The sequence below is a fragment of the Mchenga conophoros genome, linkage group LG23 (genome assembly GCF_057382185.1).
Source record: "Mchenga conophoros isolate Kocher_MC1m ecotype Shallow Benthic linkage group LG23, M_conophoros_male_GT1.1, whole genome shotgun sequence".
NCBI lineage: Eukaryota > Metazoa > Chordata > Actinopteri > Cichliformes > Cichlidae > Mchenga > Mchenga conophoros.
The window spans coordinates 22351487-22364681 of NC_140547.1; the positions used below are offsets into that span (position 1 = coordinate 22351487).

Here is a 13195-nt window from a genome sequence, read left to right on the forward strand (position 1 = left end):
GAGGTATATTGGTAGACAGAGGTATGTAAACACTGTACCATCTGGCAAGTATGGTGGTGGTAGCATCATGCTATGGCGCTATTTTGCTGACAGTTGTACTAGCATATTACATAAACTGGATGGAAAAATCAAGAAGGAGGACTATACCTCCAAATTCTTCAGCTTCACCTCAAATCAACAGCTAGATCGTCAAAACGTCTCAAGCAGAACAATGATTTAGAAAAAACAAAACAAAAACAAATATGTGGCCAGGTGCTTAAAACATGTGCTGAGCAACTCTGCAGTGTTTTTTCTTATATCTTTCTTTTATCACTTCAGCAACAAAAGGTTTCCCGAGGTATGGAAAAAACATCTTTAGTGATGAAGTCTTTTGAATAAATTATCAGGAAGGAGATCCTGCAGCAGGTAGAAAAGCTTATCGGCCCACTACAATTTGCATACAGGCCGTGTAGGGGTGTTGATGATGCAGTGGTCACTCTGTTAAATTTCCTATATTGCCATCTTGATGGTGCCAAAGCGTCATGCTCAACTCTCATTTATTGTTTTTTCTTCAGCTTTTAATACTATCCAGCCACATCATCATCATCATCAACTTTATTTATAAAGCACTTTAAAATAACCACAGCTGACACAAAGTGCTGTGGAACTGTAAAATAAAATTACATGAGATATAAGTAAAAACCAAATAAAAGAAGAGTGGAATCATTAATTAAATAACTACTTCAATTAAAAGAGAAACTAAGTCTCACTGAGGTTAAAAGCCAAGGAATAAAAGTGGATTTTAAGACGTGATTTAAAAGTGGACAGTGAAGGGGCCTCTCTAACGTGCATGGGCAAATTATTCCATAATTTTGGAGCCATGATAGAGAAGGCCCTGTCCCCTCTGAGCTTCCTCCTGGATCTCGGTACCTCCAGGAGCAGCTGGTCAGCTGACCTGAGAGAGCGACAGGGTGTGTGGGGATGAAGAAGCTCAGAGAGGTAAGGCGGGGCAAGACTGTGAAGGCATTTAAAAACAAACACAAGAATTTTAAAATTAACTCTAAAAGACACAGGCAGCCAGTGCAGAGAGGCTAGCACGGGGGTTATATGCTCTCTTTTTCTAGTTCCTGTTAGGAGTCGTGCAGCCGCATTTTGAACCTGCAATGAGAGCAATGACTGACTGACCCCCACATAAAGTGAGTTACAGTAGTCCAGGCAGGAAGAAATAAAAGCATGGCTCACTGTTTCAAGGTGCTGCCTCGAAAGAAAAGATTTTACTCTTGCCAGTCACCTTAAATGATAAAAACTGGACTTAGTTAGGACTTAGACACATAGCTTAGCTGATGAACTTCTTAACCAGTCTAAACTTGATTTTAATCTTGTTGGCTGGATTTTAGACTTTTTAGCTGACAGGTCTCAGTGTGTGAGAGTAAACGGCTGTTTTTCCAAACAGCTGAACTCTTCTACTGCTTCACCACAGGGTTGCTGCCTCTCCACTTTACTATATATTTTGTACAGTAATGAATGTCGCAGTACACAGGCTAACAGGCATGTCATTACAGATGCCGATGACACAGTCATGGTAAGCCTCCTTCATGGTGAAGAGGATTCCCATGGGCCTGTTGTGGATGAGTTTGCTTCTTGGTGTGATCAGTCATTTTAATGATCAACACCTTGAAAACCAAGGACATGGTTATTGACTTCAGGAAGTCATCCCCCCATCCTGCACTAACAGTGGTAAATGGTGCAGCCATTGAACTAGTGGACAGTTATAAGTATTTGGGGGTTGTTGATAAGACTCTGTCCCTTTTAGCCACATCTTGCTGCTACAGTGAAAAAGGTTCAACAAAGACTACTTTTTAAGGAGATTGGGTTTTAATGTTTCTTCTGAAATAATGACCCTTTTTTTTTAATAAAAGTTTTATTGAATCTGTTTTATTTGTTCTGCATCATTGCTTGGTATGGTAATATGTCTTTTAACAATAAGGCCAGACTTAGCAATCTGGTTAAAGTGGCTGGTCAGATTTCAGGGAGGTCTCAGGTCCAACTTGTGGACTTTTATAACAGGCAGGTGCTGAGGAAGGCAACCTCTGTCATGTTATGCTCAGACCATCCTCTCTTTAATGATTTTCAGCTGCTTCCCTGTGGTCGTGGGTATAAAGTGCCTCCGTTGAAGTCTAAGAGACATAGCGTGTCTTTTGTACCTGCTGCTATAATCACGGTTAATAATACGTAAGGGTTGTTGCCATTGCACATTTGCATTTTTTTATGAAAAATTTGGTCTGTTTTCTCTGGGCTTTGTGTTGTGTTTCTTTGTTTTCATCTCTCTGTATGAACAGACTGCAAATCAATTTCCCACTGGGGACAATAAAGTTACCATTGACCACTGACCAAACACAAGACAAAAGAAAAACAGATAAAATCTGTTTTTTGAGTGGATGAAGCAGGCTAAGATTAACCTTCTGGAATGAACTTCCCAAATCCTCAACACCATCTATATTGACATTTTGTGTACCGTGCTTTAAACCCAGGTCTGTGCCAGAAAACCAACCAATTTAAGCTAATGCTACCAATTCTGCCAAGAAGAGGGGTCAAATATCCAGCCAGAAGGCTTTTGACCCTGTGTGGATTAGAAAAAAAATCTAAAATAAGTTCAGACTGGAGCACCCAGTGCTTGTTTTTTAAATTCATTAAAGATGTGTGCGTGCAATCATTCCACCCACAGAAATCATTAAAGCTCAAAAATTACTATGACATTCCATGAAACTTCTGTCCATCAATGTGTATATAAAGACATTTTTTCCTTTTCTATTAAAAAATAATAATAATAACAAAATAAAAGAATCTTATAAATGAAAAATGTATTGTTTGCTTGCTTTAATTTAATCTAAGTGTGGGACAAGTGAACCTTTTAAAGCTAATTTGATCAGATCACTTGTGTAAACCTGTCTCTGTTGGGTCACATCTATTCATTTCCTTTCTATTCTTGTGTTTATTTATACTGTCTCAGCCCAGCTTAAGAACAGCAACAAGGAGAGGGAGACTAGTGAGGTGGTGACTTAGGACAAAAACCTAATGTATTGTAAACATATTATACATGACAACACAGCATGGTAGTTATTAATAAAACACTGTGGGAGCACAGCAGTGTGTCAACTTTGCCTTTATTACACACAAACTATTAAATCATGTTAAATCATTAAACAATACCTGCAGGGTCTCTGTATCTCTGCCACATGCTGGGGGCAAACATCCCAGCTATTATTTCTGCACCTTAAGACATTTTGCATCTAATAAAAGACGGAAATTAAACCCTACGTTTCTTATCATAATCTACACAGGAAGGAAAACTTGCTAAAAAGTTGTTCACCGCTTTGTTTTCGGTATCTCCTGAGCCGTTTTTGGCAAAGTCGCATTGCTGAAACGAACCGGCCGAAGCAGCTTCGGTGCCAACACGTGCGAACTGCTGGAGAGAAAATCAAATCTTTCGTCCCAGTAAACACATGAAAGCATCTAATGAAAAAGCTGTGACTGACTGGATAATGGAAAGGTAACGAAATGGCTATCCAGTCAGACTGCTAGATCTCACACTCACACACACCCCACATACATAAAGTGGGAAACAACAGGGAGGAAAATCAATTATCCAGCTGTCATCTCTCATCTGCTTCACCTCGACAAAATCCATTCTCTAATTTCATCAGTTTCTACCTCAAACACACACACACACACACACACACACACACACACACACACACACACACACACACACACACACACACACACACACACACACACACACACACACAATTATCCAGCCCATCTCTATCTGATAGACTGTTAGTCCCATGACTGTGATTTAAAGCAGTGCTGGAAAATTGATTGGCGTCTGAAAGCAGAGGGAAAGCGGTCCTGTCTGCACAGACAGCATGCTGTTTGTTATAAATTTTGAAAAAAAGGAAAGATCAACGGCATCATCCAGGCGATGAGGTGGCACTGAGCTCTGAGCACTCTAGGAATTAACCGAGTTTATAGCTTTTTTATGTTAGGCGCCTACTTTTTGTTTAATGAAGCAGTGAGGCAGAAATCCCCTGCCTCCAAACAACCCGAGTACATCACAGTTTTATAATTGCAAAAATTCAAAGTGTACTGCACAGATTCTTTAATACAGGATTAGAGGTCGTGTATGGAAGGTTTCTGCAGTCCCAGTGCTGTTAAATAATAATCAAAGCTCTGCTAGTAACGGATGCACGCAAACAGCAGAATGAAGTTTGTAACTAGAAGAAAAGTAACTTCTCTGATGGATGAGAGAGATGAAGTACTCAATTATCAGCTAATGTATAAAATGTATGAGTGCAACACACAGACTGAGATACCTGCTAATGAGTAACTGCTGTGTCCTGTTAAAGATTTATTACATGAAACGTGGAGCTGCACAAGACTTTAAATATAATTTTGTGTTGGGCAAATGTTTTGCAAAGTGGAAAAAACATATTTAGACTTTTTACTTGTGTAAAAGTTACAATCCCAGTTAAATAGCTTAAAAGTAAACAAGCTGTAGAATCAAAGTAATTTGTCTTGTGAGATTAAAATAAATGTCAATGTATCGAGCTAGCTATACAGAGCATTCTACTTATGTAAAATGACCATTTTCAGAATATTATATACATAATATATAGACATTTTATTAAGCTATAATTATTATTATTCATTTATTGATGTGTACACGTCTCTTTAATGGTCCACCTTGATCTATGACAGTAAAATGAATCTTCAGAATAATAAGATGCTGATGCTTAATCATTTTTAAGAAAATATTTGTATCAAACAAAAAAATTAGAAAGCTCTGCACACCTGAATTAATGATAGGTGCTAGAAATTTGTGAAAGTATAATGGAGTAAAAGCAAAGGACTGTTAAGCAGCATAACGAAAAAATCCGTAAATTAAATACAAGTACATCAAACTAGTACTCGAGTAAATGTACTCAGTTACACTCCAACTGCTCTGGTGTTGGGCAATATAAGATTAATAGTACTCTGTTCCAATGACATTGGTGGGGGGGCACTACAGGGGCTCCCTCTAGGCATGCCCCTGCCAACAGCACAAACACTTCAGTTACTGAATTTGATTCTTGCAGACAGAGCAGCTACAGCCACCTGTGCCTCCATCCACCTCTGAAACACAGCGACTACACCCCTAACTTTTAAGCTTCACCTGTATCCAGACAGATGCTGCATAAACAAGTCAGCAATTGTTACTGTGTACCCAACGTGTGAATCTGGAACAGTTATCCATGACCAACTGCTTCAGAGCAGCAAAATCAGGCACACCTCATGTCTGTGTTATCATGTTAAAGCAGGGCCTCAGTGTGGTGATTAATGTAATGAAATACTGCTTGCCCGTTGAGATGACGCTGTGGGAAGCGAGCAGTAATCCATCTGAGAATTCGTGGCGCTTCAGTCTGCGAGCAGCAGGGAAACAAAGGCCTTGTGTTTGCTGTAAGAAGCTCAGGGAGCCACGCTGCAGGGACTTTCTCATGAAAAACCAACACTTCTCAGAAATAAATCAGCTAAGGAACGCACGCTGGGCACCAATAATGCTGGACAAATTTCTACCTGCAGATGAACAGCAGTGCTTGCAATTTAATTTTTCACAAAGAATGATATCCGGCTTTAATTGCACCAACAGAAGGAGAGAAAAGAAAGAAGGCAATTCTTAGAGTGACCTAGTTTAATATATGAAGATATGAAGAGATTTCAAAGGACCAGCCTTGTATTTACATGAAACAACCAGAATATAACATGATTATTGAAGTGTACCAGAACTGGCTCTGCACTAGTGTCGTTAAAAACAAGTGCTAAATTTATTTTTGATGTAAACCTTCAAGCCCTCTCAATCTGCACAGAGCAGAGAAGGAGGTCAGGAAGTCAGACAAAGTATTACCAGAGAGCATCAAGTCAATTTTCAAAATAACAGAACAGACTATATTCTCTCCTGAAATGATTCAAAGCAAAGTGCATCAGAGACGTGATGACCTGAGGTCTGCGCTATGAAGCAGGATTTGGGTTTATCCAGGTAACTTCAAGGTTAATCCCGGGTTTTTTCAGCGTTACAAAGGCAGTTCACACCTTACTGGGTGCATCTCCATGGTAACTTATGCTGCAGACCTGATCTGCTCTGGAGGAGGTTATGCTCCAGATTAGAGATCAACAGGTAGAAAATCACCTCCTGTTGACCGATCACTTCCCTGCAAAAATAGCATGGCCATTTCTAGAAGATCCCTCAGACATCTGTGCATGGAGTGTAGGAGGGTTGAAAGAAATATAAATTCTTCGATGAATTTTCTTTTCCTGATGGTTCATACTATGATCTCAAATGCTCCATTTCCCATTTCTCCTAAGGCATTTTGTTTTCGATAAATACACCAGGGCATACATACTTGAATTGCAGTGTTGAATTATTCACTCAGTGTAGCCTTGGAAGGATATCTCTTCTTCCTCAATGAAAAGTAAGTTATTCAACACATTATAAAAGCTGAAGCACAATTTTGTAACTCAAATTGCGGCCATGAGATAATCTCTTATTGTGCTGTGCGTATCTTCAAACACAATCATGAATTCTCACCTAAACATCACTCAAAAATCAGATCAGAAAGACACAGACAAAGCGTGTTTGTGTAGGCCTAGAGATAAACCCGTGTGATGCTCCGAAACATGAGCAGCCATCAGGTTTGTGAGTCATCCTGCCTCTCCAGCTGAGGTATCGATGAGCTGCCGACATGTCCATCTGAGCGGAAGGAAATTGTCAAACTCAGCTGGCAGCCGTCTGAAGCTGATCCCGGCAGACAAAGCTGCTGCTGTTCTGAGTTTATTTTTAAATGTTCACACTGATGTGAAGGTTACCGCAAAAAATTAACTGGAAACTTATCAAGCTGATTGAAAGTGCCCATTACGGGACTCTCTGTGTGATTTAAATTGTTTAAAGACATGAACTCAGTAATCTTGAACAAAGCTGATGGACTGCCCTGTTAACAGTTATTCCCTCCCCAAAGGGAGGGAGTATGTTATCGGTTCTGTCTGGTTGTCTGCTTGCTACCCGTCTAGGCTTCACAGTTTTCAAGATATCATTTTCAAATTGTGTGATGATAGGTACCAATAACAGCTTGAACTGATCTCATTTAGGTGAAAACTGGATCAAGGTCACACCAAATATGAAAATCCGTAAAAAGTTTATATTACCCACAATTTTTTACCGATCATCTTCAAACTTCAAACAACAGCATAATAGACCTTTGCCGACACGAGAAGCTAGGTTGGTTAAGTATTTCACCGTGTCCTTCATCGTTAGCGCTCAAGATAAAAGTTGACCTTGAAAAAAAATTTCAAGAAACCATATTAAGTAATATATCATATGAAAGGACATAAACACAACTGTACAACACACTTTGTATTTTTTCAATATGATTCCCTGCAATGTCACGATGATGCAATAAGAGGCTGGCATCATCATACTGTAAAAAAAACATAATAAAGATCAAAGCTTTAGTACAGCCATTGCCCTTTAGGGATAGCTGTGCTCTCTGACTGCAAACAGACAAGACAGTAGAACAAAATTAATCCCAAAATAATGACAGTGCTTTTCAAAAGTAAATATAAGGAAGGATAATGTAATTAAAAGATTCAGAAAGTCTGTAAAATCTCTGTAAAGAAAACACGAGCCTGCAGACCATCATTAAATGTTGGTGGAGTTCAGGCCCCTCCGGCAGCGCTGCCTTAAAAACAGAGCTGATTCTGTGGTGGAGATTGCTGCATGAACTCAGGAACACCTCTAAAGGCAAAACTGTCAGCAAACACAGCTCATTAAGTTAAAACTCTACCGAGTAAGGAAAAAGATGGATCCAAAAACATCTTCTTCAATGAGTCTGAGCTCGTTTAAGATGGCCTGAGGCCAAGTGGTGTGGGTCTGACCAATCAGATCTGAGACACTTTTTGAAGTTCATGTATCCTGTGGCCTCCAGGCTAAAGAGGAGAGGGACCATCTGGTGTGACATCAGCACAGATGAGCAAACAGTTTTGAAAAAAAAGAAAACCTGGGCAATAAATAAATACTTTGTAAATCATTTGTAAATCATTTGCTCTCAGACTCACCATGGTTGTGTCTTTCGGTGTGAGCGTTGTTCTGGGCGACGATCCTGCCGTAACTCACGGGAGGAAGCAGACAGAGCAGCAGCCACAACATCTCAGAGCCTTCTGTTAACCTATCAACACAAATAAACATTCAAATATGAGCTGGGGAAAAGACCCACTAAACACCTAATGCTCCTAATGCACTTACTGTGAGAAAGTTTAGTTTCCATCTGATAACAGTGAAGTCTATCTAAGTGTCCACTTGTCTAAGAGTCACATGTTCAATTTTAAGGGGCATCAGTGGGTTCACCCTGCAGCTCCTCAAGTCCAAACACAACAGCTTTGCCTCCTCCAGTCATGAGACACATCACAAGGGATGAAACCCCCCTCACTTCCTCCTTTCTCCCATCAAATCAGTCCTGAACAACACCGCCGCCTCACCAGATTCCCATTAAAAACTTCATGCATTCCTAAAATTACAACTTCTTCCAATGAATTAATAAACGTATAGGAGAAAAAACTAATTTAGATTTATCTGTTTACCTCCCAGTGTTGACAATCTTCCACGTGTTTGCAGAAGGAGCAGAAAACAAAATCTGCCTTGGTGCATGTTACACAACAATAAAACAACAGAGAAAAACACTGTCCATTGGTATGGAAGTCCATGAATGCCCAAACTGGAATGTGATAATAATTAAATGAATTTAACTGAAATGGACTTGTAATAAAAATTTAAAACTAAATAGCAAACAGACAGGTTTTGCTCATTAAATTATCCAAAAAGGATGCCCTCATCTATTTTTTTGACCATTTAACTGAATGAAATGTAACACAGCACACAAAATACTCAGTAATCATAGAATTAACTTTTTAATCCACATATTTTTAAATGGAATTTATAAGAAAAATTGTCCCTTTTTAATCATTATAAATGCAAGTAATTGCCTTTACTCTTTCCTTTTTAGCATTCTATGCAGTGACTAACTGTAAAAGCAGATGCTTTAGCCATTTGCTAATGTGTAGCATTTAGCTGTTTGGTAACACAATGCCACAAGATTCCCAGGAGAAGACATGCCAGCAAATTAAGCTGTCATGGTCCGGAGTCTGTGACTCCGTGTTTTTGTTTAGTTTATTATTATTCTGTGGTTTTGGTTACCTTGGGTGTTTGTACTTCTCTCTTTCATGGTTCATGTTCCTATGTTCTGTGTCGCCCAGTCTGTGTTAAGTTGGTGTGTTATGTCATTACGTGTATGTGTTTCCTGTTTTACTTTGAAGGTCCGTGTCTGTTCTCAGTGTGTTCAGTTTGCTTTTCCCCAGTCTCGTCAGGTCTGATTACTCCCAGCTGTGCCCTCCTTTTGTGTCTCATCCCCTCATTATCCTTCTGTGTATTTTAACCTCGTGTCTGCCTCTGTTAGTTGCTGGTTCGTCTGCGTTATTCCCCCTCCGTCATTCTGTGTTTATTCCTCCGGCTTCCTGGTCATTCTCCCTGCAAGGTACCCTCGTTCGTGTTCTGGCTTTGTGTTTAGTTTTAGTTTTCCCAGTTTAGAGTTTTTACCGTTCTGTTTCTCGCCACCCTTTTTTGTTGTACTTCACCTGTTGTCAATAAAGCTCACCCTCCACTTAAGCAGTCTGCATCTTGGGTCCGTTATTAATCCATACGGCCTGCCTCGGCACCCCATAACATAAGCCCAATATCCGAATGTGAAATGCACAGAGAAAAGCCAAAAACCCAACTCAGACTCTACAGGCCTCAGCTGGGATGGGAAATGTTTAAGTCGATGACAGAACAATTAAAAAAAGACTAAACAAGCATCACTTGTTTGGAAGAGTTTTCAGGATAAAACCTCTTCTATCTAAAAAGAACAGGGTAGCATGGTTTAGGTTCACAAAGTTGCATCTGAACAAATCACAACACTTCTTTAGCAATATATTTTGGAGAGACAAGACCAAAATGGAGATGTTTGTTCACACAGCACCGCTTTTGGAGAAAAGCAAACACAGGACACCTTGCAGTCACTGAACTGACCATAAACTCATCTATATACCAAACTGTTTTAGAGTCAGATGTAAGGACATCTGTAAGGACCACCAGCTAAAGCTTGAAAACTTGGTCATGGAACAGGACAATAAACCCAAGAACAGCAGCAAATCTCCAACAGAATGGCTGAAAAAAAATGACTCGAGGTGTTGTAACGGCTCAGCCAAAGTCCATACTTCAGCCGGACCTGATTCTTCTGGTGCAACTTTAAGCAAGCTGTGCATAAAAAATTACATACAGACAACAATAAAGTGAGATACTGTTAAAGTCATACAGAAAACAATTCACTCTGATTTGGTCATGTGCAGTACAGGTGATGCTGTCTGCATTCCTGTTCACTTTGTATACTACCCACAGAAATAGTCTGACTATTCTGCATTAGTTGGACGTATTAGTGATGGGCAGGAGAAAGAGAGCACCATGAAGTGGTCGAGGAGGAATCATCTGCTTATAAATGTGATCAGGATGTTAATGCGGTGGAGGAGTGCAAGTACTGTGGCATGCATGTTAACATAAGGCTGAACAGTTGGACCAAAATGTATACAAAATGAGGCTGTAAAGCTCCGTATCCTCTGGAGATCCTTCAATGTGTGCAGCAAAATGCTGGAGATTTTCTATCACTCAGTTGTGGTGAGCTCAGTGTACTTTGTTGTGATCTGCTGGAGAAGCAGCATTGGAGCTGGTGACACATACGGACTGAATAAACTGATTAGGAAGGCTGGCTCTGTGATTGATTGAAGACTGAAAACTTTTGAAGTCGAGGTGGGGAGGTCACTGACCAAACTGTTATCCACCGTGGATAATCCTGACCACCCTCTGCACCACTTACTGCAGATAGTGGTTAGGAGTGAAGGTCAAGGTCAAGGTAACTTTATTTATACCCATAGGCAAGGTAAATTTGCTTTACAGAAAAAATGACAGCATTTGGAGTGAAGCACCTTCTCTAACAGACCATATGTTATCACCAACTATAATTGAATTATACCTGTGTGACCTGGCAGAGAGGCATCTGCCAGCTATTATTATAGTACTTGTACTACTATGTTACTATAATTTTATTTTGACTTCTGTATCATTACTTCAAGCTTTTTGCTGTTAAAGGTGGCTCTGTATGCTACTTAAGCATGGCACGTATTTTTTTTCCCATGTCTGCATTGTGACATTTTGAAGGACCCACCGAAGGATCTGAGGCTGTGAACTAACTTGTATGGAATCAACATTTCTGACAGACCCAGACCCAGTGCTAACATGTACATGGAGCCAGAGGGCAGAAAACAAGAGGAATTGGTAATTCAAATTGGTTGAATTCATTTTCATTTCTATAGTACGGTGGCCCCTAGAGACAAAGCACGTACAAACTCCAAAACACTTGCAAACTCCAAAACACATGCAAACTCCAAAACACGTACAAACTCCAAAACACATGCAAACTCCAAAACACTTGCAAACTAAAAAACACATGCAAACTCCAAAACACGTACAAACTCCAAAACACATGCAAAATCCAAAACACTTGCAAACTAAAAAACACATGCAAACTCCAAAACACGTACAGACTCCAAAACACTTGCAAAATCCAAAACACTTGCAAACTAAAAAACACATGCAAATTCCAAAACACGTACAAATTCCAAAACACTTGCAAAACCCAAAACACGTACAAATTCCAAAACACGTACAAATTCCAAAACACTTGCAAAATCCAAAACACTTGCAAACTAAAAAACACATGCAAATTCCAAAACACGTACAAATTCCAAAACACTTGCAAATTCCAAAACACGTACAAATTCCAAAACACTTGCAAAATCCAAAACACTTGCAAACTCAAAAACACGTGCAAATTCCAAAACACAACGGAAGTGCTCCAGGACGCTAGGGGCAGTGTTGAGCTTTTGTTACCTAGTAACTACACAAGCCAGGACGTACCAATGACCGGATTTGGGGTTTGCAGCCTTAAAGGCCGCATTTTAAGGCCGATTACATCACAGCGACAAGAGAAGGCTTTCCCAATTCAAAGGCTGCTCGAAATGCGGCCCTCAAATGCGTCCATAATTTCCCTGAATTTTAAGGATGGGTCGGTGTAGCCTTCATGGCCCAACATATCCCAGACTTCATAGTGCGGTGGTGGTGTGGATAATTTTGCCGAAAAAAAAAACGGTGGAAGCGGAGCGGAGGAAGAGTAAACTTTCAGAAGTAAGTACTGAATATTATGTCACTTATTTATGCGCAAATATTTTTTTAATGAAGAACATTAAACCATTATTGTTGGCCACATGTCGGGAAAGTTATGTGACATTAGTCATGTCTGTACTTTCAGAATTAACTTGGTTTTAAAGCCTTTACTTTAAAAAAATATATATAGTCGACCTTAATCTTACAGAGATTGTGATGATTTCGTGGATAATTAAAGTCAGTCATATATCCACAAACACAACAAGCTGAAAGTCAGTGATGCTGCTCGGTTTGCAGTCCTGAATATCACAGCACAAGGAAGATTCACTGCACTGTTAATGTTAGCTATGTTTTATTGCTGCCTCTGTTCGGTGGTGTCGAGCCAAACGGACTTTAACGTGTGTTTGAACGAGCTGACGGTTCACTCGTTAAGCTGAAAGAAAGATGCTTTAATCACAGGAGTCACACATGTGTGTCCACTGTACCATCTGGGAACTCCTCTTGTTTCGTAATAACACAAACACTAAATCCTCCTTCTTTTGTGCTGTTTTGTAGCAGTGTATACACCTGAGACTGTCACCTGTCTGTCTGTCCTGCACTCTCTCTCTGTTTCTTTCTCTCTGATTGTGTAATAAAAGTATGAACATGTGTTTATAAGTCACACTTGTGTTTGAATCCTGCAGCTTATCACACATTTGATTTCTATGTGTGACACGTGCAAGTGTCCAGAGTGAGGACAGACTGAGGGACCCACTGCTGCACATCATCTGTGAGGCTTTGCACCCCTGATGATCCACCAGGACAAACTCAACAGTGTGTGAGGAAGAGGAGGAGGAACAGCCAGCAGCAGCTGACAGATGGAGAGAATAGACGGAC

The 13195-nt window shown here is 40.0% G+C and overlaps 1 protein-coding gene across 2 annotated transcripts in view; it reads right to left on the minus strand.

Moving 5' to 3' along the window:
• The window catches only part of crfa4 (cytokine receptor family, class I receptor 4), a 61261-nt gene that overhangs the window by 20470 nt on the left and 27596 nt on the right, over positions 1-13195 (minus strand). For both annotated transcript variants that reach the window (XM_085264489.1, XM_085264488.1), the window contains exon 2: positions 8128-8237. In XM_085264489.1, the coding sequence (XP_085120615.1) occupies positions 8128-8218 (91 nt within the window). In that variant the 5' untranslated portion in view covers positions 8219-8237. The remainder of the gene's footprint in view (positions 1-8127; positions 8238-13195) is intronic.